Here is a 27,982-nt window from a genome sequence, read left to right as displayed (position 1 = left end):
TCCGACTTTAGTCAGAAATCACACCTTAGACCTGGAAGTTATTCACATTTTATCTTCGGCCCACAAACCCACCACTAAGAAATTGTACCTCAGTAAGTGGAAGAGGTTTGCTGTCTGGGCTCAACTCAGGGGCTTAGACCCTATCACTGCTCCGATTCCAGAGGTTTTGAAATTTTTAACATCCTTGTTTAATCAAGGATCTTCAGTCTCTACTATTAAAGTCCAACTGGCAGCTATCTCTAAATTTCACGAATCCATTGATCCACCGTTGATGAGCAGCAGATTATGCAAAACTTTCATTAAAGGTGCGGGGCTGTTAAGACCCCCAGTTTTTCATCCTGCGCCTCCGTGGGATCTTGATTTGGTGCTTCGTGCCTTAACATCTTCCCCTTTCGAACCGGCTGCTACATGTGAGTTAAAATATCTGTCTTGGAAAACTGCCTTCTTAGTTGCAATTACCTCTGCAAGAAGAGTTTCAGAGCTTCAAGCCCTATCTATCAAACCACCGTACTTGATTTTTCACAAGGATAGAGTATCACTTAGGCCTAACCCATCTTTTGTCCCAAAGGTTTGTTCTAATCTCTGTCTCCAACAATCTCTAGAGCTACCAGTTTTCTTTCCAAAATTCTCCAACGAAGCAGAGTACACTCTCCATAAATTGGATGTTCACAGGCAATTGCGCTTCTATCTAGACAGGACTCAGCAAATTCCTAAATCAGACCAGTTGTTTGTGTCCTTTTCAGACAATAAATTGGGTAAAACCATCACAAAAGCTACTATCTCCAAATGGATTAGAGATTGTATAACTCAGGCTTATTCCTCTTCAAATAAGCAACTGACAACATCTATCAAAGCTCACTCTACCAGAGCTATGGCTACTTCTATTGCCTTTCATTCCAAGCTCGCTATTTCTGAGATTTGTGCTGCGGCTACTTGGTCCAACCCGCACACTTTCATTTCCCACTATAAATTGGATGTGGCATCTAAAGGGCGAGCATCATTTGGTTCCACGGTACTCAGGAGTGTTTTCCAGTGAGCCACCCAGGATTCAGGTGCTAGGGACGCTGTCCCATCAGTCAGAATGTAGGCGAGATAGGATCACATAACATCTTTTAGTTATGTACTCACCATAACTTCAGATGTTTGGGATCCATCTCGCCACATTCCTAATACCCACCCTCCTTCCCCTGCCTTGGAGATCAGAAGAGATTGAACGGTTTTGAGTTCTACTGTTTTATCTTGTTTCATCTGACGATGTTATATAAGCAGTGCGTGCATGTGTGCATGTATGCGGACAAACTAGATCTGGGGGACTGGTAGTGGTGCATCCTGGGATATAGTAAGCTCAGCCAATAAGAGACTTCGCTCTTTGGCATAAGCGTGCCGAGTCGGAGCCGAGGGATCGGCTCCGAACCCATCAGTCAGAATGTAGGCGAGATGGATCCCAAACATCTGAAGTTATGGTGAGTACATAACTAAAAGTTATTTTCTTTTAAAGATCTTCATTCAAATTCTGATTATGGTAGGCCACTATCAGTTCTTTTACTAAAGGTTTATATGTTTAAGGCATTTTTTCCTTCACTTTCAGTCATGAATTTTTGTAAGTCTCAAAAAAGGAAAACAAGGAGATTTTATCTGAGTTTGTCAGCAGATAATCATCAAAGCCAGCTGCCAAAAAATAGAAGAAAGGTCACCAGTGTTTTGTCAAATGACTCCCATGTGCAAGACCATACACCCATTTATTAAAGTACTGAAGTTTTTCTGTCTAAACTTGGTGCCACAAAAGACAGTCTTGTAGTGGTTCTTTTCAGTAGAACCCGGCTGATGTTCTCTGTAACCACTCTGGGACCAACATCTTCAGTTCTGGAGATGTGCACTTCTGTAAGTTTTTTAAATCTTGGTCTACAAGCCTGCCATCTAATTCAGCATGAGCTTTTTCAGCCTTCCATTGACTACATTACCCTTTGCCAGGGAGTAGTTTAATATTGTTCATGAGACCACAGTAAAACAACAGGGACCAACTAACTCAGTCTGTAGAGAGAATGTGGAAATGTGAATCTTCAAAGGTATCTGTGAAGGTTCAACAGGTTAAAAGGAAAAGGAAAAGAACCAATTGCCCTGAACTATCTTATATGAGACTGTCAACATCTTCTTTATCTCAGAATTCTGAGAGGGAGAATAATTCTTATTGTTGCTCCTTATGGTCTCCACTAGAAGACGTTTTTTGGATGATTTTTTATATGGCTGAATTTTCTAACTTGCTAGTAGGGAATCCTTTTCCAGCTGAACAAAAATAAAAGATCAAGAAATTGCAAGGCTTTCTGATACAGAGTTGATAGTTCCTCCACTTTATTATGCATTTAAGAGTGTTTTAAATAGTTTGTTTAGCTGGCAAGAATGTTTTACCAAAGATGAAAATTTCTCCATGTCAGTGTCCACAATTGTTATTTATCCATCCACAATTATTTATCCGTTCTTTCAACTAGGTAAAATAAGAGTATTTTCATGTTGGGTGTTAGAAGGGTCAGCATAATGTAGCAGCTATTAAAGCTTTTGCCCCCCTCTCTCCAGTTGGCACCCCAAATAGATTCTTAGCTAGATTTTATTGTCTGTGCAGCTTTTTCTCATGGTCACTTAGGTTTAGTGGCCATGGTGTATGGTTTCCTCTCATATTCTAAAGGTATGCTGGAAAGTTGATTGGCAGTGGCAAATTGCCCTTTTGGTGTGCATACAAGTGTAACTGTGTGACTGCATTTGCCTTAACAATGGTCTGGAATTCCTTCAAGGTTGGTTGCTCCAGTGTACTCATTCCTTGCTGTAATGCTGTATTGGATTAAAGTGGGTATAGAAACTGACTGGCTGGATGGATGGGTAGACTGTAGTCATGGAAAGTGTTTCTTGAAAATGGTATGAAGAGAATTAGAATTTTTTAATGGTGTATGTTATTTTTGAACTTTTTAATGTTACTTACCAAATACTGGCACTTTAAAGATCTTCGTACGATGCTTAATTAATCATTATTTTGTGTTTTGCCAGAGATCTTGAGAAAAAGAAGGAAGATCTTGAGGAACAGTGCCGTGATCTAAATGCTAGTTTGAAACAAACTGAAAAGAAGTGTCAAAAAATAATACTAGAGAAAGAAGATACAATAAAGGAAGTAGATGATAAAAGGACATTGTTAGAAAGCAAGGAGAGAGAATTCAATCAGCTCACAAAACAGTTAGAAATGGTCAAAGAGGATGAAACTGCAGCCATAGGAGAAAGGTTGGTATTGATCACCTAATGTGAAATCTTCCTTTTTATGGATCTAGTGAATCAAATATTCTTTGCATAACTGAATATCTGCAAAGTTTAGTTCATTTGCTTTCTGGTGTTTCAAATGATCATCATATCACTCTAATCCTGTAAAGTTTACACTTGCTTCCGGTCAGATACAAAATCTTATATAATATCCTTATTATAGTTTATCTCTTGTCTCACAACTTTGGTCTGACTTACTTGACAGAGCTTCTGCATGTTATAATCTTTCTTGTCCACTTTGCTCTGGTTCCCAAAACCTCCTTGTCATTCCAATTAACAACTTGGACTCTTCAGTAAATAACTACTATAGCAGGTTTTAAGAGTGTTCTCAAAACATATTAGATGTTGCTTTTTTATGAATGTTTATATCATTTTTATGTTGTTTGTTTTATGTTTTGCTATCTTGATTTGTACAGTGCTTAGGCTTAGGCACTTAAACTTGAACATGAACCTGGCTGAACTACTTAGGTGAAGCTATATATGGCAATATGAATAATTTCTCATATCTCACATCCAGGGAGTCCCCATCTCAGTAATGCAGGACACTTCCCTCATTCTGCCTTTCTGGAAACATACTTAATCTAGATTTATATAACTTTTATTTAAAAAAAAATAAGGACCTTTTGTGGAAGCCACTGTACTGAGGTAATTAGCCTTTTTAATTTCCACAGTTAAGCTTGAACCTATTTCCTACTTCTGCATACAGACACACACACACACACACACACACACACACACACACACACACACACACACACACACACACACACACAAATACATTGTTCATGTAGATAACCTTAGAAACATTAAATGTTTTTCTAATGAGTAACAAAAACATGTCTTGTTTACTCTCCCTGTCCCCTATTTCACCTTGAAATGTGTAAAGCATGCCAACATATTTGCTTTTTTCTACACCATGCCCAATTTATGTCTTTTATTCTGTCTTTGTATTAGTGACACATCTCCATCTGTTTTAATTTCCAATAATAATCACTGGTTCTTTCTGACTCTCGTGTTTTAGAGTTTTTTTGCTTTGATCTGTTTCCTTCATATTCCAGACAGTGCAATTCCACATTTCCTTGTTTACTTTGTAAAGTGTTCTTATTTTCTAGAACTGTTGTATGTAGTGCTATTTACATTTAATTTTCTATAAACTATACATATTGTTAATCTGTACAGCGAGCTTTGTATCTTTATTTATTTAATTGTCATTGTGTAATATATGGCAAGACTCCATATTTATAGCATGCACATATCATGCAACCCTTTCTCAGACATTAAATACACAATTATTGCTGCAGATACTACTTGTAGCCCAGTTTGCTCATAGTACAATATAAATGCTAAGTGACCGGCATGCTTGATACACCTGTAACATTTATTTAAAGCAAGATATGTGCTCTGATCAGCTAAAACACATCGAAGATTTAGCCTTGTAAAATTAGAATTGTTCATTATGTGACTTCAGTTGGCCAGCTGTTTTTCCAAGACGGATGAAGCCCTGGCATTTGTACCAGTGAACTTGAGCTTGACTAGCAGTCCAGCTACTGAAGGAGCTGGCACAGAGGAGGTAGAAGAGGAGCAGCACTTGTTGGCAAAGTTACCCAAGGAAGAGCGGCTATGGTGTGTATACTGGGAGGACTGGAATGACTGGACTTGGACTAGCAGTGCTTTGCATAATTGGGTTTAGCATGTACGGAAGCATCAATGAAACTATTAGAGCAAGCACATGTAGAAGTCACAGCCATGTAATGGAGAGGAAGTTAGGTATAATAAACAAGCCATTTGTTACACAATGACTGATGATGCCATTTTTGGCAACTGAATCTCACTAACTAGGCAAACAAGTGGGACAGTAGGTTCTTGCCCCTGAGGGAAACACATGGATCTATACGGCAGCTGCGAAGGAGGCTTGGTGGGCTAGTGAAAAACAAACGAAAAATTAATAAATAAGTACTTGACTTCAACTACTCTAAATACTTGTTTACTTAGTTTGTGGTAGTAGTTAGAAAGCAGTTGCTGAAAGACCAGATCCTGAATCCTACCTCTAATAAACATTTTTCTCTAAAAACTGGACTGGAAGTCTCAATTTTTGATGTGATGTAGATTTTATTTGGTCTTAGTGCTGTAGAGATGTTAAAAGATGGCCTCTTGCAAGTCACTATGTTCCCATACCTCTTAATTTAATTTTCAGAGCTTTTCTGCCTGGCACTCCACTGAAAATGAGAAACCTTTATTTAACACCTTTTTGTGAGAATCTTCCAACTCAGAATCACTTACATTTAGAACATCGTTGCTTAAAAAGAAAGAGTTTATCATTTTTCTTTTCATTGTATTCCTTCTTCCCCTTGTTTGGAACTTTCATTCCTATTTGCCACTTCAGCATTTTGTTGCACAATGAAGAGTGAAGAAAAAGGAGAATGGAGCCAGTGAAAAGAAGTGAGTAAGAGATTATGAACTGTGTCACTGTTAGTTGAAATAATGGGTGTTGCAACACTGTTTTTACTAGTACTAGGAACCTCACTTGTAGATAAAGGGACAATGTTAATATGATTTGTTACAGTATCATTACCGATTTTATCACAATTTTTCACTGGATAGGCTGTTCTTTTGGGAAAAGCCCCTAAAATCCCTTTTCAATTTGTCCTTTTTTCTAGTGATAATAGTTGCCATAAGTCTGTCTGTTTTGACCATAATGCTATTATACAATGTGATATGGGGAACACACACATCTGTATTTCTGGCCACTTCAAAGGGGGTTGTTTATGCTGCATTATGCAATGGTTTCTCCACATTTTATATTAGAAAAAAATGTGCATAAATTAGAACAACATGTGTATGAACATATTTATGATGTTCAGAAAGCTAAACTGTGCAAAGCATTTTTGAGAGGCACCCTTCTTCTGAGACCACTGTTTAAAGACCCTACTCCACCATGGGATCTGAACTTGGTACTGCAGGCATTAATAGATTCCCCCTTTGAATCAGCAGCTAAATGTGAACTTAAATTTCTTACTTGGAAAACTGTCTTTCTAGCAGCCATTACTTCAGCTAGAAGAATTTCAGAAATTCAAACCTTGTCTTCAAAACCTCCGTACTTGATCATTCAGAAGGGTTATGCTTTGAACTTTCCTTCCCTAGGTGGTATCAGAATCCAATAGCAATCAATCCATTAATTTACAAGTGTTCTTTCCTAAATTTACAAATAAAGGTGAATACAAGTTGCGTTTTTTGGAAGTTTACAGACAGTTACATTTTTACTTGCATAGGACAAAAGAAATCAGAATGGCAGACCAGTTGTCTGTTTCCTTTGCTTGATATTGGGTAAATCAGTTGCAAAAGTAACTTCAGCCAGATGGTGAACTAATTATAATTATTTTATCTATGACAAATTGGGTCTTAACTCAGCTAAACTTATAAGAGCCCATTCAATGAGACCCATAGCCACTTCTTCAGTATTTCTATCCAGATTTTGCATGGATGACATTTGTGCAACAGCAATTTGGGTGAGTCCTCATACCTTTATTACTCATTACAAATTAAATCTGTCCTTGAGGGTTAAAGCATTATTTGGCTCAACTGTGCTCAGGAATATCCTTCCTTAGAGTCCATCTGTGATATTAAGTAAATGGGTATCTGTCCTAACAGTTGAGGATAGAATGAAAATTGACAACATCAGATACAGAAGTTATGTAGTCACCATACTACTCCATCTGTGTTGTCCATTTTCATTCTTCCTCATCTTCCCGCCTACCAACCCCCATACCTTATGTCTACAAACTTTTAGATGAATGAGATATTATAAGGACACCACTGTCCTTTTGATTGAGCTTCTGGTATAGTTTCCAGTTCAGGACACCTACAATTTTATATATCCTGGTATTTATGCATGTTAATAGATACTACTTCTGGTAAAATCAGCAAATAAGATCTGAGGCATGTTAGGGGTTGGTGCATTATGGATAAGGGAGAAGCTCAAGAACTTTTGGTTACCATGAGCTTTTATTAACAGCTGAGCTGGATCTGAGGATCAGATCCGAACCCAACAGTTGAGGAAGAATGAAAATGGACAACCCAGACTGAACGTTTTGGTGAGTACATAACTTATTTTTATGCCTTTTCCACACTTCTTGCCTTTTCATCTGATCCTTCTCTTTATATTCTTCCTTTAGTTTTTTTTGGCACATTCAGTTCCTGCCTGACTTTTGTCTACTACTGGTTTTATTTCCGTTCCCACTTGACACTGATATGCTTCTGCTAAACTAAGCAGAAAAGTCTTCTTAGACTTGTTCTCATGTTTTAAAAATTTCACTATGTTTGGATTTGGTGAAGTCAGCAGATATGTATGCAGTCCTAAAATTGGAGCTCTATACATGTAATGAATTTTGAGATGGCCCATACCTCCTTCAAAATGAGGAATATATAATCTTGGTGTACACTGACTTTTATATATCGTTTCATAAGTGTGAGGCATTTTTTTTGTTTTCCTGCCCCACTGATACAATACTTTTTAGGACCAATCTGTCACCCCAAAACTGTAAGTTGGAACAGAAAGAGCAAACTGGTTTATAGATAGGACCTTGATCGTAGATATGAGGGCTGTTTTCAGCATTAATTTTAATCTTCTAAAATATTCTATACTGAGTTTTGTTTGCCTGTGTTCATGTTTTATTGTTGATCCTTCATCAGTTCTCAAATATTTATACACTCCCTCCTGCTCAAGTTTCATTATCTCACACTCATATCCCAGACTGATATGTCCTGGGGGCTGCATCTTTCCTACATTAAATGTTGCTTCTGCACATTTAAGACCAAATGACATTCTTGTATCATATGAGAAGGTTTTAACCACTTGCAGTTGTGATTTCAGCTTCTCATCTGATGAACTATGGTTGTTTTCTGGGAGCCAAATTGTAACCATCATCTAGTATATTAAGTAGACAGCTTAATGGATTAAGGGTAAGACAAAAGAGCAGTGGTGGCTGGCAAGGAGTCACACTGGATTATCCCCCTTTGAATTTTTATCCCTAGGATAATAATTTGTCCTTTATTGTGGCTTAACTGCAAAGTGGATTGCTACTGTTTCATGGTCACTGTAATGAAATTGATTAATGTAGGGTGCAGCTTATACATATGTAAGCATTCCTTTATCGAGAATGTGGGATGCTTGTAATCTGTCCATGCCATACTTAGATTCTTTACCTTTTTAGAATTCTCTATTATGACTTTATTTAAAATAAATGATCCATTGTTCCATCTGACTTTCTTTTGTTATCTTTTGTTCTATTGCCATGACTGAATTTTTTTCTAAATGACGACAAAGTTTGTCAAAATCAATTCTAGTATGTAGTTTATACATCATCAGAAGGCAAGTTATTGGTTTATAGCCTTTAGGATAGTTTACAGGTTCACTCTTAAGGAGCATTATTGTTTTCCTGTTGTTAACCAGATTGGTATCTATCTGGGATGTGTATATAAGTAGTTCTTACTCAGGGCTAAATTTTCATGTAAAGATGTTAATACTTTTAGCCAGAAGTTAGATACTGCATCTAAGTCTTAGGGGCTTTTTCTTAATTTTGTTTAAATTTCTCTGACTGTTACTTCATCCCATTTTATTATCATGTACAGGTACTTACGTATTATTGCAACTAGATTTTCACGGTTGTGAAACTGGCATACTTTGATCGAGATGATTACAGGAAACACTGTAATATGTTGTTCAGACTCATTATTGCTGTTGAATAACTTTACTTTACCGACAAGAAGTGAAAGTATTGAAAAAATCCTGTTCCTGTTTTGCGTGCATTATCCACGCACGCCTGATTTATCATGGATGCTCACTTTCTGACGAATGGAAACAGAACTAGTTGAAAACGAGTGGGTAGCCCTTTTGGCGATGTTATGATTTACCCAAAAATAAAACTCAAGGTACTTCGTGGGTCAACGGCCTGTTCACCGGCTGAGGGAATACTTACTCCAAACATGTTTCTCTTCAGATTGGTAGTACAGTTTCATTTAATTTTTGTTTGACATTTTGACAGAGTCATCCAGAGTATCTGCAGTAGAAAACCACTGTTTGGGGTTCTGACTAAGTAAAAGAACTCTAAGGTAATGCAAAGTTATTCGCAACTAGTTGTTAATCAGGCAGGATGGGAGAAAACTGTTTGGGTATGCAGACTGCCCTCCTTGAGTGTGTATTGTGATTAAGCCTTGGAATTTCATGTCCAAGTGCTGTTTCCACCAGTCTTCTGAAAAAGAACGTGCACAATGCAGAGTTGTAATAAGCAACATGCTGGCAGTAAAGTGCATACAGAAACAACAACACTTTGTGTCTCAGTTGTGATTGATGACACTCCACAAAATAAACTGTAGTGGTACAGAAAACACATTATATGGCATGTGTACAACTTTAACGAACAGATGAGATGATGGGGAAGCAACCAGTATTGCCATGAACAATCTGGTTGCGATAATATGTAAGTACCCATGTACCTGTTACTTTTCCTTTTATCCATTCAGCCTTTTTGTTATGCTCCACAGGGTTTTCATAGACATTTCTCCAACATGTGTCTGTTTCTTTTTTATTGATGGTCTTTCTATCCCTTTTGCTTTGTTTCCCAATTCTCTATAAAACTTTTTTGGTTCATAAATGAATTGCTTATTTTGTACGTTTCTTTTATATTTATCTGCCTATCTTCTAAGTTTTTTGTCTGTGCTAATATCTTCAGTTTATTATTTGCAATAGTGTACAGTAGATCCTGGTCTGTCCTGATACTGTCCGTTGCTTTTATTGTGTATATCTTTTGAAGTATTTTATTGATGTTCCCTCTTCTATACTCTTCTAACAGTGGCACTTATTGTCTTAATTTCTTTATAGTTTTGTCTATTTCATGTTTCCATGATGGTATTTGATTTTTACCATTCCTTTCCCTTATTGTTGTATTTTTGTTTTAAGACTATCTGTTTTTAATTTAGCTGCACAGTAGTATATCCCATTTAATTCTGTTATATCACATGAATTTCTATTAATAGTCTTGATTACTGTGTTCATCTGTTTTATCAAACTTCTTACATTTTGGGCCTTATTGACTTTCTGTTATCTATGTTTTTCAATGATATTAATATGTCTATCCATTAAATCAAGGAACTCTTTCTTTAGATCATTTTCATCTAAATTGAGGGCACATTCTTTGTTCTCGGTTTCCTGCGGACATTCTACAGAAAATTCCAGAACATCTTCCTGTGACATTAAATCAAGCAACTCTTCCCTTAGATCATTTTCTTCTAAAATGAGGGTACACTCTTTGTTCTGTCTTTCCAGTGGGGATTCCACAGAAAGTTCCAGAACATCATCCTGTGACATATTCTCTTCAACAGCATTCTCTGTCATCTGTTGCTCTTTCACATGGCACTCACTGGCCTATCACTCCATATCATTGTCTTTGTTAGAGTTGCCACTGTTTCCTGCTCCATTCCTTGCTGTGCAACTCCATCTGAACTTTGGTACTGGTTTGCTACTGAAGGCTGTAGAGTATCTTCAGGTAGTAAGTGATCAGATGCTTCCTGTTCCACTTGTTTCTCCATAATTTGGAGACTCATTGTTCCAACATGCTGTGACATTACAAGAGTTGGATTTTCTACACTAAATCTTTCCATTCACAGGTATTCCATAACTTCATTTTATATATCTTTAACTCCTTCATTACTAAACCTCTTTTCTCCTTTCCACCTTTGTTTTTTACATTTTGTATTGTGAAATTTTCCATATCTGGATGCCTTTGCCTGCATTTCTCCAAGTATTTTTGGTACTGCTTTGTTGTATTGAACATACACTTGTTCATCAAATGCAGGGGTGTGATTTAATGTTGACAGTACATATGGCTGAACGGTAAATATGTTGATGGTACAGAATGTTGCTACAGGTAAGTGGGATTGGGAGGTGAAATCATATGTGTGTGTGTGTGTGTGTGTGTGTGTGTGTGTGTGTGTGTGTGTGTGTATGCGAGTTAAGGTTAGGGTCGGGGATGAGGAAAGGATGGGTGATGTGTGTTTGTGTGTGAGCTTGTACATTTTGCAGTATGGGATAGGTTATGGGATAGATGTAGTCTTTAGTAATGAGTGCTAACCCTAACCCTGATGCTCCCCTTCTCCCAAACCTAAATCTACACCATACCATCATTGAAACCTTCCCATAACACTGTCACTATTCAGGGAAATTTGAGGCTAGTATTACAGGGAGGTTTAGTTTTAATATTGGAAGAGGAAATAGTTTTTTCTCTATATTATTGTGTTTGTTTTTTTTTTGTTTTGTTTTCGGTATTGTTAATGATTGAACTTATATTGCTGATGTTATGCATTCAGCATTAATGGTGGTTCAGCCATTCACAATACATGCTGTGACACTGCCAGTCCAGCTATCTGGAATTTAGTAAATGATCACATGTCATTTGTGAATATTAATATGATTCATATGCTTGTCTTACAAATGTAAGAGAAATGTATGTTATGTACTGAACTTCAAGAATGTAACCAGAGTGTACCCTACTTAAAAAGAACAGAAATGTATATAAACTATATACCTGTGCAAATTTATGTTTTAATAGTAGGAGCTGGAACATACAGAGTTAACTTGAAAAACTTCAAGAAAATAAGTTGAAAAGTAAAGTGTTTTACAATTGTGTTATCTCACTTTCAGTGCAGCAAGCAGATACAATGTCTAGAGCTAGATGTTTTTCTATTATCTTGAAACAGAAATAATTACTAGGTTTAAAATGTAAAAATGTTTATTTGTTTATGACTTCCAGTTCTAGGCAAACATCTGAGAAATAGGTGTTTTGTCACAGAGATGCTAAAATACTTAGTTTCTGTTAGCCTGGGAACTGAAGGCAGGTGACAGAGTGATGTCATCCAGGCTAATCCAGCAGTAATATGTGATATTAATTTAAGAACTCTCTCAGAGAGAAAGACTGTGCATTTTGTATCTTGTCTTGGACCTGGGAACATCCATCATTCAGCACGTCTGCATCTGCCTTGCTCTGTAAGTAGGTTACAGTAATTTCTTTTAGATATAGACAGGAATATAGTAAAGATTAGTTTAGATGTTTTCTGTATTTACTTAGGCTGTTCTGCAATGTTGTTTTAAAATATTTCCTGTAATTCTAAACTCTGTAGTTAGTGTGTCGTTTGAGTATTGTATTTGTTTAGAGATATTTAAGCTCTCAGAGTACTTGTATTTTATATATATATATATATATATATATATATATATATATATATATATATATATGTATGTGTGTGTATATATATATATATATATATATATATATATATATATATATATATATATATATACACACATACACACATGTGGTAACACTGTATAGGCCACTCCAGTAGCCTTGCTCTTGGTCACACTTACCATTTGGATAATAGTAACTTTACACAGTGGGATTGGGCACCCTTTGTAAGGGCATTAGAGTAGCTGATAAGTAGTGGTTGGTAGTGATGACTACCTTATAGTCTTGGCAGAAGGGGGCATAGCTAGTAAACCTGTGCCAGCCTTCCCCAAGAGTGTCTGTGCATTTGTATATAAAGCAGATCTCAAAGTGTGTGTGTGTGTGTGTGTGTGTGTGTGTGTGTGTGTGTGTGTGTGTGTCAGCCACTTGAGCAGAGACACTAAGCAATGGTTGGACAGAGAGGGTGCTGGAGGTTTTGGCTTGACCACTTGGCTGAGATCTTAACCCTATAGCTGTGCCAGTGGGGAGGCTTATTGGGGATCTGGAGAAAGAGGCAGAAACCAGCCCCAGACTGACTGTGATCTCTGTGTGCTCTTAAAGGAAATTATACTTTATTGTGTGTATACTTGTCATCCTCCCATTGTGTATATCCCTAACTCTTATAAATGGTGAGGATTGAAGCTCCTTGATTACTGAGCCAGTGCAGGGGCTTTCACAGATGCATAGATATATTGCGTTCTATATATATATATATATATATATATATATATATATATATATATATATATATGGGTTTACTTGAAAATTTTGAAGTCCCAGAAGATCAGAGACAACATTATCAAGACAAAATCAGCAAAAACTCATTTCAGTGAAGGACCCGATTGGCGAATGTATTCCCAAGGTAAGTAATCTGTTGGCTATCAACATGAACTTTGCCATTTTCCCAACTGTAGTGCAATCTTTGAGTTGGTATAGTTAGGTAAGGGGGTGTGATGGGCACAGTCCCCCACCTGGGTGGGTTGGTGATGGTGCAATTTTGTTTTTGTAATGTTTGGTGTTAGTGGTTACTTGCACTGGGAAGATATTTGTCAGCCCAGTCTTTTGCTTAAGTGGGATTTTGCTGATTTCGTCTCAACGATGTCATCTTCGATCTTCTGGGATTTCGACATCATGAAGTAGTCCCACATATATATATATATATATATATATATATATATATATATATATATATATATATCGCAGTATAGTGGGGATCAGAGAATTTGCCCTTTCCTCACTATAGTCTGATCTTAAATGTAGCCATATTTCAGTAGCAGGGGGTATGGGAAGACTTGCCCTGCTGCTGCAAAAAAAAAAAGTTTTTATTTGAATATTTGAGATTCAAGGTATTGTGCTTTCTAATCTTTTTGATTCAGACCATTTTGTTTATATGTTAGTGTTCAAATATTTTGAAGTTCAAATGTTTCATATAGACTCATACAAAAATTAATTCATGTACATATAAGCCACCAAGTCACATTTTTTTTTTTTTTTGTAAATAGAATAACTGATTAAAATCTATTTCTAGGACATAGTGACCTTGTTTGAGTCAGTCCTCCAAACAAATAGTAATTTTTTTTAGCTCTCCTTTATCACCCCTTTCAAATGCAAATCTTACAAATATCTCCATGACTAAAGACTAAATCTAGTCAAAATATTGTATAACAAATTCAGCCATTACTACTGGACTAGATGACACTCTTATAAGGGTCATCTTGAAGCATAATTATAAATAATATAATAACCTTATACACACACACACACACACACACATATATATATATATATATATATATATATATATATATATATATATATATATATATATATGTATTATTGAAATTTAAAATATTTTTACTGTTTAATGCAGGTCATCCCTGCAAAAACCTCCGTAAAGAAATTCACCTTTAATAAAAACTAAAAGCAGTTCCACAGATCTAAATGCAATGGATGCATTCTTCATAATAAGTCATATATTCATTTTTTTACAGATATCAAATGTATTACTCTGATATTGTAAGGCCATGTGTTTTAATAATCTGTTATTCTTTCATATATCACTATTGACTCATTATACCCTTTAAATAATCTCGTTCCTATAAATCTCATGAAATCTGTTTCTTTCAAGGAAAAAACAGTGTTATATCTAACTTGATTTATTTATCTTAAAATAATTCTGTCATATCACCTTGATTGTATTTAATTCTTTGATGGTTACTTCCAAATTTTCAATTATTTTCTTAGTTATGTTATAAATAATGCACTGCCTGCTCTCATGCCCATTGGACAGCTAAATGCTGAAGAACCACAACCTTATCTCTTCTGTTGCTCCTCGCCAATATGTTTCACTTTCTCATTTCAGTCCACTGTTGAAGATAATCTCAAAGTGTATTTTTGTTACTGTTCATGGTAGCTCATATCTCGTGTTACATCCATTTAATATTCAGTAGCAAGTACATATCACAGCAAATGCTCAGTAGCAACTTCATATTAGAGCAAAAATCCATCAAGTTCAACATTTATTGACCACAGTCACCCTGGAGACAGTTTAAATGGGTCATATTTAGTCATATATCATACATCATGTGTAATCTTCACAACCACAAGAGCTAACATATCATTATGAATAAAACCCACACATCACATACCTTTGCTTTTGTTTCAAAAAATATTTTTTTTTTCCTCAGGTCTTCCTGTTAACATAGCTAACAAGGGACATAGCTGAAATTTAAATGCCTACATTAAATGAAAAGCTAATTCCATAATTTTCCATTTCACAATATCATGCACCCTTCACTAATTATCTTAAAGCATAAAGAATAATCACATGACTGGTAGTTTGGTATTAATTTTTAGGAATATCTAATTCCGTAATCATATTCTGTTCACGTGTATAAAACATCTGTGCCTAACTTGACTGCGGTCACACAAGTGGTGACTTCTCACATTAAAGCATCACTATCAATGCAAAAAGAGCAATTGAACACATTTGGTGGGACACTCAACTTATAAATATATAATCTTACAAAATTAACTCCCTGTGACAAAAGTATTCTACTTCTTTTTTATTGTTTAACATATATTTCTGCATTTGTTATGAATCATCATTTACTACTATCTTAAATTGTTACTAATTGGTTTGAAGAAAGTATTTGATAAGTAAGTGAATCCTGCCTAAACGTGGGCATTATCCATCTTAAGGACTCTAGTCATCAGGGCCAGATTGTGCTAAAATATGGCCCTAGGAAGGGTAAAGGACTAGCACCCCCAGCCATACAAGTATCTAATTCATCATCTGTCTCTTCTCAGTTACTATAAGCCTAACAGTGTTCATACTGTTTTTTTTTTATTTTGCAATGATTATAGAGATTTTGATTTAATATAAAACATTTATTTCTAACTTTACTGCAAAAACGTTGACAGCCACTTGCTAGGCTCCTCAGTGGCCTACTAACCAAATTAAAAAAAAAAGAACACATTTATTGGAAGTATGTCTAGTAGTCCATTAAAATACAATATACATGCTGGTATTCATAGTCAAATAGCATATAGTGAAGCACTAATTAGTGGGATTGTGAAGAGTACAGGGCTTCAAAAACAATGTGTAATGCATTTGCTAACAGCGTTTGACAGTCCTTTTCAGGGGTAGCCCAGGAGCACTCCCTGATGAAGTGACTTGTCACACAGTCGTCAAGGCTGAGGGAATGAAACTGTACACTACAGGAAGTAGCTCATTAACAACTAATTGCCTTACTCACCTGCAGTTAAGTGCCAAAAATTTTGTAGCCCAACACAGTGCATTCCATATCCATGTGCCAACAAAGAACAAGCTAAATTAAACATTTATTCAGAGTTAAGATATTGTCGTTAAACATATAGACTTCATGTTGCTGAGATTATTCATAACCAAATAATAGACATACTGTAAACAGTCAACCAAAGATTATACCCAAAAGGACATGTCTCGTGATGATGTTCCTCTTTACTAAACTAATTCTTTCTGTTACACCATAACTACTCTGAGATGTAGCACAGACACACACACACACACACACACATACAAACACACTCAAGTGACCATCAATTACAAGTTCTTTCTTGTTGTTGTGTCTTTCGGCTTTTCCCGGTTAGGGGTTGCCACAGCGGAACTCCAGTCTGCTAATGATTGGCAGTTGATTTTTACGTGCTGAGTTGCCAGCCCTAACACATAACCTTCAACGAAGGTACGCCCATTCACGCATGTCTCCACGCAGAAGACGCTCTAGCTGAGAGTTGAACCGGTCAGCGTCTTACTGTGAGGCGACAATGCTACCGCAGTACCACCACCACAGATAATTACAAGTTCCTTCTATGATTCTGAAATTCTGAATACTTCATATGTTTGCTTCCAATCAAATGAATGAACAAATGCGAAAATAATGACCTAAAATGTATTTGAGCTCACTGATTTAGAACCACACAGTATAACAGCTAGCACAGGGGATTAATGCTATAAACTGCTAATGAATTGCTTTCTGTAGTACTTAAGAGTGCTTTGGGGCAACTTGGAAACTGTGCTAGGCTCCTCAGTGGTCTCCTGGGCTGCATACCTAGTAACCACATATGAACCTATGAACCCATTGCACTCTTCATGCTCTGTCAGTCTCTTAGCTCAAGAATCAGAGTCAAAGATCCAAAATGAGATATAGATTTTTATATAGTGTTCTTATATACTTAAAAGGGTGGTATTATAACAGGTTTTGTGTTAGCAAGCATTTGCTGAATGATATGAAATCTGAAACTAAATGCATAATTTAGTGAATGCAATCTGCAGCAGTTGCTAGACAACCACACATTTCACTAGGGCCAGACCACAGTCTTCTTCTTCTTCTTTCAGCTGCTCCCATTAGGGGTCGCCAAAGGGGATCATCTGTTTCCATTTCTTCCTGTCCTCTGCATCTTGCTCTGTCACACCAACCCACCTGCATGTCCTCTCTCACCACATCTATAAACCTTATCTTAGGCCTTCCTCTTTTCCTGTTACCCTGGCAGCTTCATCCTTAGCATATTTTTCCCAATATACTCTGCATCCCTTCTTAGCACATGTCCAAACCAACATAATCTTGCCTTTCTGGCTTTGTCTCCAAACCTTATAACCTGGGCTGACCCTCTAATATACTTATTCCTAATCCTGTCCACTTGCGTCACACCCAGTGCAAATCTTAACATCTTTAACTCTGCCACATCCAGCTCTGACTCCTGCCTTTTTTGTCAGTGCCACTGTCTCCAACCCATATAACATAGCTGGTCTCACTACCCTCCTGTAGACCTTCCCTTTCACTCTTACTGGTACTCATCTGTCACAAATCACTCCTGACACTCTTCTCCACCCACTCCATCCTGCCTGTACTCTCTTCTTCCCCTCTGTTCTACACTCACCATTACTCTGAACTGTTGATCCCAAGTATTTAAACTCATCCACTGTTCACCACCTCTACTCCCTGCATCCTCACCATTCCTCTATCCTCCCTGTCATTCACACACATATATTCTGACGTAGTCCTGCTGACCTTCATTCCTCTTCTCTCTAGAGCATATCTCCACCTCTCCATGGTCTCCTCTACCTGTTCCCTACTCTCACTACAGATCACAATGTCATCTGCAAACATCATTGTCCACGGGGACCCCTGTCTGATCTCATCTGTTAATCTGTCCATCACCATTACAAATAAGAAAGGGCTCAGAGCTGATCCTTGATGTAATCCCACCTCCACCTTAAATGCATCCGTCACTCCCACCGCAGACCTCACCGCTGTCACACTACCATCGTACATATCCTGTACCACTCTTACATACTTCTCTGACACTCCCGATTTCCTCATACAATACTGCAACTCCTCTCTAGGCACCCTGTCATATGCTTTCTCTAAGTCCACAAAGACACAATGCAGCTCCTTCTGTACTTCTCTGTACTTCTCCATCAACACTCTCAGAGCAAACATTGCATCTGCAGTGCTCTTTCCTGGCATGAAGTCATACTGCTGATCACTTATCATCAGCTTCCTTCTTAACCTAGCTTCCAGTACTCTTTCCCATAACTTCATGCTGTGACTGATCAATTTAATCCCTCTGTAGTTACTACAACTCTACACATCACCCTTATTCATAAAAATCGGTACCAAAACACTTTTTCTCCATTCCTCAGGCATCCTCTCACTTTTCAAGATTTCGTTAAACAATATAGTTAAAAACTCCACTGCCATTTCACCTAAACACCTCCATGCTTTCACAGGTATGTCAACTGGACCAACAGCCTATCCATTCTTCATCCTCTTCATAGCTGTCCTTACTTCCTGCTTGCTAATCCATTGCACTTCCTGATTCACTATCACCACATCATCCAACCTTCTCTCTCTCTCTCTCTCTCTCTCTCTCTCTCATTCTCTTCATTCATCAGCCTCTCAAAGTACTCTTTCCATCTGCTCAGCACACTCTCCTCGCTTGTGAGTATGTTTCCCTCATTATCCTTTATCACCCTTACCTACTGCACATCTTTACTAGATCAGTCCCTCTGTCTAGCCAATCGGTACAGGTCCTTTTCTCCCTCCTTAGTGTCCAGCCTTTCATACAACTCTTCATAAGCCTTATCCTTAGCCTTCGCCACCTCTCTCTTTGCCATGCACCTCATCTCCTTATACTCCTGTCTACTTTCTTCATCTCTCTGACAATCCCACTTCTTCTTCACCAACTTCTTTCTCTGTATACTCTCCTGTACTTCCTCATTCCACCACCAGGTCTCCTTGTCCTCCTTCCTCTTTCCAGATGTCACACCAAACACCTTTCTAGCCATCTCCCTTACTAGCTTTGCTGTAGTTACCCAGCTATTCGGTAACTCTTCACAGTCACCCAGTGCCTGTCTTAACTCTTCCCTGAACTCCACCTCACAATTACCCTTTTTCAATTTCCACCATTTGATCCTTGATGCTGCCGTCTTTTCTTAACAGTATACCTACCCATCACTTCCTCATCCCCTCTGATCCCTTCGTCAACATGCCCATTGAAATCTGCTCCAATCACCACTCTCTCACCCACTTTTAATTTTATCTATTTGTTATTTGGGTAGACCCACTGAGCAAAGTGACCCCTTTCTGAAATGACAAAGTCACAGTGAACAAATGGAGGGGTGGGAAGCAGAAGCATAGCAAGGGTGGGTCAGTTAGCTTAGGATATGTAGATCTGGTAGAGTAGAAGCTCTTTACTTGCTGAGATGGGGTGTTATACTGGGAACTGGCACTTGGCGCTAGATGAGTCAGCTGTGGCACTTGGCGCTAGATGAGTCAGCTATGGTTCTGGTGGAATGAATCATAACCTGTACTTTTGAATGCAGGAAGCAGTTTGTTAACAACTCAGAACCTAAATACTCTGTGCCAAATGCCAGACAAATCTATTTCACTTGAAAAGTTAACAGAATAACAGGTATTGCATTGACATGCATTTTATGAACAATAAGAACAAAGAAACTCTAATGACTGTCATTGTTAACTGATTGTAATTCTCAATTATGTAAGACAGTTAAGAATTTAAAAAGGGACAGGAGGAAAATATGAAACAAAATCAGACACATTCTGCAAAATTGGGGACAGCTGAGAAACAGATGTCTAATATGTTTAAAAAGTTCACAGAATAACAAGTGTTGCATAGACATGCATTTTCTGAGCAACAACAACTAAGAAGCAATGAATGGCATCATTAACTGACTAATCCTTGCTGATTTACCAGAAAAATATGAGGCAAAATCAGATCCTTTCTTCAAAATCAAGACAGGTGAGAGGCAGAACTTTGCCCACTGCCCAAGCAAACATATTCACACACACACACACACACACACACACACACACACACACACACACACACACACACACACACACACAAATTTGTACATATTCCCTAAATGTACTGTCCAGTTATTTACCACACCTACATGACTATATCTTCAACACTATTTGATACTATAAACACATTAGTGCTGAATTGCAGAATTGTCTACTACTGGTCCAGTGTGACTGTGACAAGCTCCAGGAAGTCTCTCTCTCCTTGGCTGTATATTTGAGCCAATGGAAAGAAGACATCAGACCTTTCACACATCAGACAGGAGCAGTGGAGAGGACTTGGATTTAGAAGTTAAAATTGTAGTTGTGATGGGAGGGACACTTTTTTGTGGTAAGGCTGACATTTACTAGTTACCCGGCTAGCACTGAGTCAGAGCCTTGTGCTGGATCTAGATGTAGCAAAGTAAACCAGATGCCTGAAATGGAGCTGCTCACTAGTTGTACATAAATATGTACACCCACTGTTTATTAAGTATGGTAGAAAATTACAGAGAAGAAATAAAAGTTTTGTTACCATTTTTAATACAGCAACAGTTTTGTTACTTGTTCTGTCATGTTTTCAAACAACTGGCTAAGTAAAAGTGTAAGATCTTGCTTGGCAATTTCTAAGCAACTTTGTACTGTGTAGTGTAGTCTTCTTTAAATTTATTTATTTGCATTTTGTTTACAAGGATAGAGCATTGATCAAAAATGGCCAATTACAAGTGTCAGCCTGGAATGACTTTCTGAATCTACTATCAAAGGAATTTTCAAACAAAGAAATCACGAGTGCTAATATGATTTGCGAGGACATTAGACTGATTTTCTTAATATTTTACACATCTAGTTAGTTCTGGTCCTCTATTTCAAGTTAGATGTCTAAGCATACCTATCTGTTTCCTTTGCTATACTTCCACTTCTACACACCTCCATCCCAGTACCTCTGCATCCCTATGTTGCCTGGCTTTCGCTTATCTCAAGAGTTGAGTCTCCTATCAGTTGCTAAGGGTTACTGTGTGGACCCCTTCACTGTAAAGATCTTCAAGCTCCTCAAACAATGTCTACCAGCCAGTCATTTCATTGAGGCTACCAAATGGGATCTCTAATTCACATAAAAGTTAATGGAACAACTGGTTGTAAATCAACATGTATTTTTTGAAGAATAAGAAATGCAAAACTCTAATGTCTGGCATTATTGACCAAGTGTCAAACATTTTTCGAAAGACAGGGCAAACATATTTGGCAAAACTGGGAATGTTTTACAAAATCAGTGATAGCTGAGAACATGACAGCAGGCATTTTAAAAAAATACATACCACAAAATGGCTTCGGCAAAGCTGAACATATTCCCACACTACTTTGCTCCATCCCTTTTGCCATTGTTTCACTTTTCAGTCAAGATATCTTAGGCTATCACAAGCTCCAAGTACCTGGTGTAGCCACAGCAGTTTGTAAAATGGTTGCTTACTGCTTCTTCTAGAAACCTATGCAGACCTTGCAGAAACAGGACTGTTTTAAAAGTCAAACCTGCCAATGTCATTAAGCTAGAAATCTGTACATGCAAGTCAGACATGATGACATTTTTATCCTTTAGGTGGAAAGAGGAATTCTGCACATGCATGGTAACATGACTTGAGCTACTGCGTATACCATGAGTTCCAAGGACAGCAACAGTGAGAAGATTAATGTTTTTTTTATTTTAAATAGAAAAAAATATTTTTGAGACAAATAAAAATTATCTTTTAACTCTAATAAGAATGGCAGGCTGCAGTCCATTAAGTAAGTAAAGCCAAGTGACCCCTGCACATTTGTAGCTGAATATGGGGTTCCAAACTAGTTTAGGGCCCTAGGCAGGATCCTAGACAGCCTTGGACTAGACCCAGCTCTGGTGCTCATACCTGTATAAGCTACAGAAGTATTACCTCACAAATGCACTTCATGTGACTAAAACGTCTCCTGTCCTGCTAGTTACTTAATATAAGCTTTCCCATATATTGTTGTAAATCTTTACTAATATCTGTACTAAGTTCTTAAATACTAATAACATGTAGAAATACATGATTATAGTATATTCATATTAATGAAAGGCAGCAAACATTTGTTGAAGTCTTACATCAACATTTATGGGTATCAACAGCATGTCTTATTTGTAAAATGTAGAGAAACATATTTACAATTTGAATTATTGTAATTAACAGCAAAAACATTTTATATAGTCTATATATTAACCTCATATATTTCTGATATTAGATACTTGAATTCATACATCTTGAAGGTCACCACCGTAAAATATTTGTGAAAATAATATGTCACAAATCACATGCTAGCCCCTTGGCATAGCATTCTAGCAAACATATAACATGTACAAGACCTCGTTAAGTAGTAGAACAGTAGTTAATTACATTTTGTACTTATCTGATGCCATTACTTCATACATAATTAGGGATAGTCTAACATGTATAAATATAGTGTGTTTCCACTATTAGTTATTACAGTTAACAGCAAGAACATTTAATTTAGTCTTTCTATATTAAACTGTTACATTTCTGAGAATAGAAATCATACATGTGAATATTTTATTATATACAATTGCATTTGTCTCATTTATTGTATTCATCTGTATGGTTTTGCTCTATAAATCCTGGGATAGCTGCTATGTGGATCAGAGTTCTACCTGGTTAAATTAAAATAAAATAAAATGAAATAAAAGTTACTTCTTTCTTCTTCTTTCGGCTTTTCCCGGTTAGGGGTCTCCACACAGATCACCTGTCTGCTCATGATTGACAGTGGAGAAAATGAAATAAAAGTTATTAACAAAGTATTAATGAGGCTGGATACCTAACTTTTAAAAAAATAGTATGGCTTAATTCATACACTAGCCACTGAAATAACACTTTAGCAAGGAGATACATGTGTATAGTTCTTTAGAAGACAGAACATGTTTGTTTTCTATATATCTGATTTCATTGCATCACACATATTTATGACCAGCATAAACATGTAAACAGTCGAGCCAAGTAGCTAAGTATGTCCTTTCTGGCCATCTCATATATGTCAGTGAGCAAATATACATACCTCCTTTTCAAACATGATCACTTCTTTTCATTTATCCTCCACTTTTGAACTTTAGGGATTTACCATCTTAGAATGAAAAAATTGCCAGAGTTTTTACATGACAGTATCAATCTCTTGAGATAGTGTTTTTTTCAGCAAGGCTATTGCCAGTTGTGAATGCATAAATGCATTCAGGCCCACTAGTAAAAATACACTTTATTTTCAGCAAGCAATGCTAGTCTATATTTCATTTTCAGTCTTTTACAATTTTGGATTGCCTCTGCAACTTGCCGTCTCTGCTGCTGTGTATTCTGAGAAATCATGATCAACAAGGACTGCTTACCCCTCCACAGTGCATCGCTTTCCCAGTTGCCAACGTTATCACATGTGGTCCTTTTCATACCATGTCACGGTCTGAACCATTATTATTCTTGGCTTATCATACTTTCCATCATCTAGAGTCTGAAGCAATTAATAAACTGTATACTAATAACTTTTTTTGTAAAAATAGTCCGGACTGTTATCCTTGTTTTAACAATATCCAAACAGTTCAGCCCTTTCTCATCTTCCGATCCTTCATTCAGAATTATATTCTTTCATCATGCTTTGTCTTCCGAATATACAAACTATTGATTGATACATGCTAGATACTCAGAGGTCTTGGCTGCCTCTTAGTTCATGAGTTTTTTTGTTTAATCAACAACAAGATGTCATAGAAATCAAAGTCAACTTAACATACTTCCAGATGTGGTTTAACCAACTAGGTCATTTTAATTTCACCATTGTTGGTTAGGGGTCAAGCCACTGTTTCTTGATCCACCTCATTCACTATTTCCTCATCTAAAATCAAATATTCACTTCTCATCATTTCTTCTGCACCCATGCTAAGCATGACACTTAATTTAAACCTTATTATAAAGTGTCTTTCTATAAACAGCTGTATCAAGTAAAACATGTACTTATTTAATCATGTGAATTGGTGCAACCAGAGATGTCCAACTAAATGAAACACTGTGTGATCTCTTCTTCAATCATACCCTGTTAGTAGTATCTTTTGCTCTATAAATGCATTCCTTAAACTTCTAGCATTGATATATGATGTAATATAAGGCTTTGTTTTTATTGTTTATGGCCCTAGTTTTTCCTTCCATTTGAATCTATAGAAACAATTACTTTTAAGTATGTGTGATGCCAGGCAAAGCCTTCTGCTGTCATTGAAGTGCAGATCACCTCTTATAGTTCAGGTTCTCTTTGTCATGGCAGTAGTTACAATAATTCAGATATTTGGTCAGTAATTTTTGATGTATCATCTGTGACCCTTTTTGATTAAGTCATAGTATGGTAGTTTTGTCTCTCAGAAGTCCTCCTCCTTGGCAAGTACATATGCTCAATACTGATGCATTCAGTGACTTAACATAAGTGTACCTGACCTCTTAGGTATCTCAGTCCTAATACACACCAGTGAAAAATTTGCTGTGTTCAGTGCATAGAAACAAATATGCAAAGAGTCTGCGAGCCATTAAATTTCTAGGCTTGCCCCACAGCAGCACTGATTGTACTGCCTCTGGGAAGGATATAATATAAAGAAATATCATAATTAACAAATGTTAAAGAGTTTCAGATGTGGTATTCCAGAAGAAAATACAGAAGAAAATACTGGCCTACATGGCTATCAGAAGGATGACGTGGAATAGTAAGATGGCCCCACACACAGACTCAGGTCCCATCTGAAACACCATTTGGGGACCAAGAGTTTGAGTTTAGGCTGTGGCCTATCTCTCCTTGAGGGAAGTTTATTGTTAGACTGGCTTCCTGGTCCCCACTGTTGCTGAAGAGGGCCTAATCCTGTTCCTGCTTGCACTTCAAGAGATAACAAGGGGTACCAGATGAGGTGTACATTTTGGTGTGTTCACACAACTCAGTCACCAGCTAGTATGATTGGAAGGTTGCATTCAGCTGCTTGACATGCAGTTATTTGCCTTAGTATTTGGTCAAGTTTTCTGTCACACTGTGCACTTTTCAGATATTATTATTGCTCACTACCTATTGCACGGATGATGGATATATTTATGCTGGTGATGTTTGATCTAGAAAGACTAACATAGAAGAGAAAAAGTGATCATTGTTTTGATTTTTATGAATCAGTAGTTCTTCATCATTAGATCACTGTTGCTGTAGCCTGAGATATATGGGTTATATCCTGCTAAGGATAGTACAACTGGCCAGTGTCCAAAGCTTTAAGGCACCTTTCATGCACACTAACCAGTGAAGGGCATGAGATGAGCCACATAAAATCAGTGGTTAGGGTGACAGACATTCATAACTTTGTTGCAGTCGAAATTTGCTCTCCCTGTGGACTTTGAGTGATCAATGGTTGTCTAGCACTTCACCAAGGCTGGGCAGATAAATATCCCTCTGGGAAAACCTTCCACTATAGCATCATTTCTGAGGAGAAGTTTATGTTTCCTATGTTCATAGTGGTTGTCTCAAAAATGTATTTTACAAATGTTAACTTTTTTTCTCAGGTGTACTTATCTGGGGATAACTGTTTTGAAACTAGTTTTGTTGTACAATTCTGGTGTATTTGTGTGAAAATTTAAAGATAGGGGTTTAGATATGAGGGTTTTGGGGGTTGTCACTTAAAGTTTTACCTCCAACTTTAAATTTCCTGTCAGATGGTTTACTAATTATTTAAGGCTCTGTTACCTGCTTATCAGGCACTCTTTCTTGGCTAGGACATGGAGCAGATTAGGGGTTGTCCCCCCCCCCACAACTGCAAGAAGCAGAAATGTTGACAGGAGTTTTTGGTAGTCAAGCCAGTTTCCTCACTGCCTCACCTGCTGATGAGTGATTCTACTGTGGCCAAATCAGGCACCTTAGACTAAGCATTGTCTTCTGTCAATCTCACTGGCATTGCTCCTTGGTACCAAAGAGAGAAAGAACTTGAAGACCAGTCCTAGACCTTTCTTTTCTGAACCTTCACATAAAAGTCCCAGCATTTAAGATACTTTCCTGTTAGTCTGTTTTACCCCTCATCCTCCTTTCAGTTTTTGGCTTTTAAATAATGCTTATCATATCCTAGTTCTCAAAGACTTTCAGACATTTTTTCAAAATTTTCTGAGTGTGGCCTACATTTTCAGTTCTTTTTAATTCTCTGTCATTCCCTTCAGACTGTCTACAGATCCAAAGATGTTTGTAAAATGTCTGATACCAGTAATAGCTCATTGCAGGCTTCAAGGCATTCACATTCTCCGTATTTAGATAACTATCTTATATTTGCAAAGTCTCTTTGAAGATCTCAGGAATCTCTGGCCTGGGTAAAGGACCTCTTTCTCTTCTTGGGATTCCAGATAAACATATATTAATCTTCACTTATTTATTCTCATAGAATAGTGTTTCTTGTGTACTTTCTGGATTCATCCCTAATGATAGCTTTTCTTCCCCAGGACAAAAAAGATGTTTGATTTTTTTTTCAGCCTGTCTTTGACCTCAACCAGGAAATATCTCTAAAGTCTGTGTTTCCTGACTTGTACAGTGTATGTGATTTTTCTAGCTAGACTACGTATGAGAAAAATTCAGTGGTTCCTCAAATCTGTTTGTACTCAAAACCAGCACCCACTTTCTTTTCAGGTCCTAGTGTCGGGGTTTGTTAAGCAGGAGTTAAATTTGTGGTTGGACCAGTTATCTGACAACCCAGGTCTTCCAGCTCCTACTAAGTTTGTAACCACAGATGCTTCAGACTTTGCTGGGGGAGTTGTTTTCAAAGGGATGAAAATTCAAGGTCTTTAGAATAAACAGGACAGTAGTGATGGTAGTAATAAATGATCTAAAAATCTCTAAATGAGCTTTGGACTCCAAGCCCTCTGCTAGTAATCACAGACAATACAACATTGATGTGGTACATAGACAGGGGGAACCAGATCATACACCCTTTGCAGACTGGGCTGTGTCCAGTGTCTGGAGGTTTACTATATCTGTATTGATCATCCACATGATAATTCGTTCCATGGCTTTACATATAAGACTACTGAGATTTATGGGTCTGTAGATTCTAGGGTCTGTAGATGGCCCATCTTTGTACAGAGGGATGACAGTTACCTTTCTCCATTCATGAGGCACGTAGCCTGTTTTGAGGCTACAGTTAAATAGTAATTCCAGAGTCCCTGATAGGTCATGTTTCATGCTATTTAGAAGGCATCCTGGGATATTGTCTGGGCCCATTGTTGCAGTGTTCTTGGTCTTAGAGAAAGCATTAAGGACCTGTTCCATACTGATAGTAGGGGGAGTTATATTATATTTGATGTTATTTCTGGAGGGAAGGTTGAGGGGGAGAAAGGGGTAAAGTTGGAGCTGAATTTATCAGCCAGGTTTGCTATATCTTCTGGCTCAGTATAGGTGGCTCCATTTACAATGATCTCTGCACACAATTGTGTATTGCCTTTGAGGTTGCGGATATAGCTAAAGAATGCTTTGTGGTTGTCCTTGGCCTGGGAGGCCAAACTTACC

The 27,982-nt window shown here is 37.3% G+C and overlaps 1 protein-coding gene across 1 annotated transcript in view; it reads left to right on the top strand.

Moving 5' to 3' along the window:
* The window catches only part of CCDC146 (coiled-coil domain containing 146), a 4,019,163-nt gene that overhangs the window by 2,259,811 nt on the left and 1,731,370 nt on the right, over window positions 1-27,982 (top strand). Inside the window, exon 8 of the mRNA XM_044088498.1 lies at window positions 3,037-3,264. Within this exon, the coding sequence (XP_043944433.1) occupies window positions 3,037-3,264 (228 nt within the window). The remainder of the gene's footprint in view (window positions 1-3,036; window positions 3,265-27,982) is intronic.

This window comes from Protopterus annectens, chromosome 11.part0 (assembly GCF_019279795.1).
Source record: "Protopterus annectens isolate FY-2018-M chromosome 11.part0, PAN1.0, whole genome shotgun sequence".
Lineage (NCBI taxonomy): Eukaryota > Metazoa > Chordata > Ceratodontiformes > Protopteridae > Protopterus > Protopterus annectens.
The sequence above is the reverse complement of the archived record's forward strand: the minus strand, read 5'-3'. Positions and strand labels throughout refer to the sequence as shown.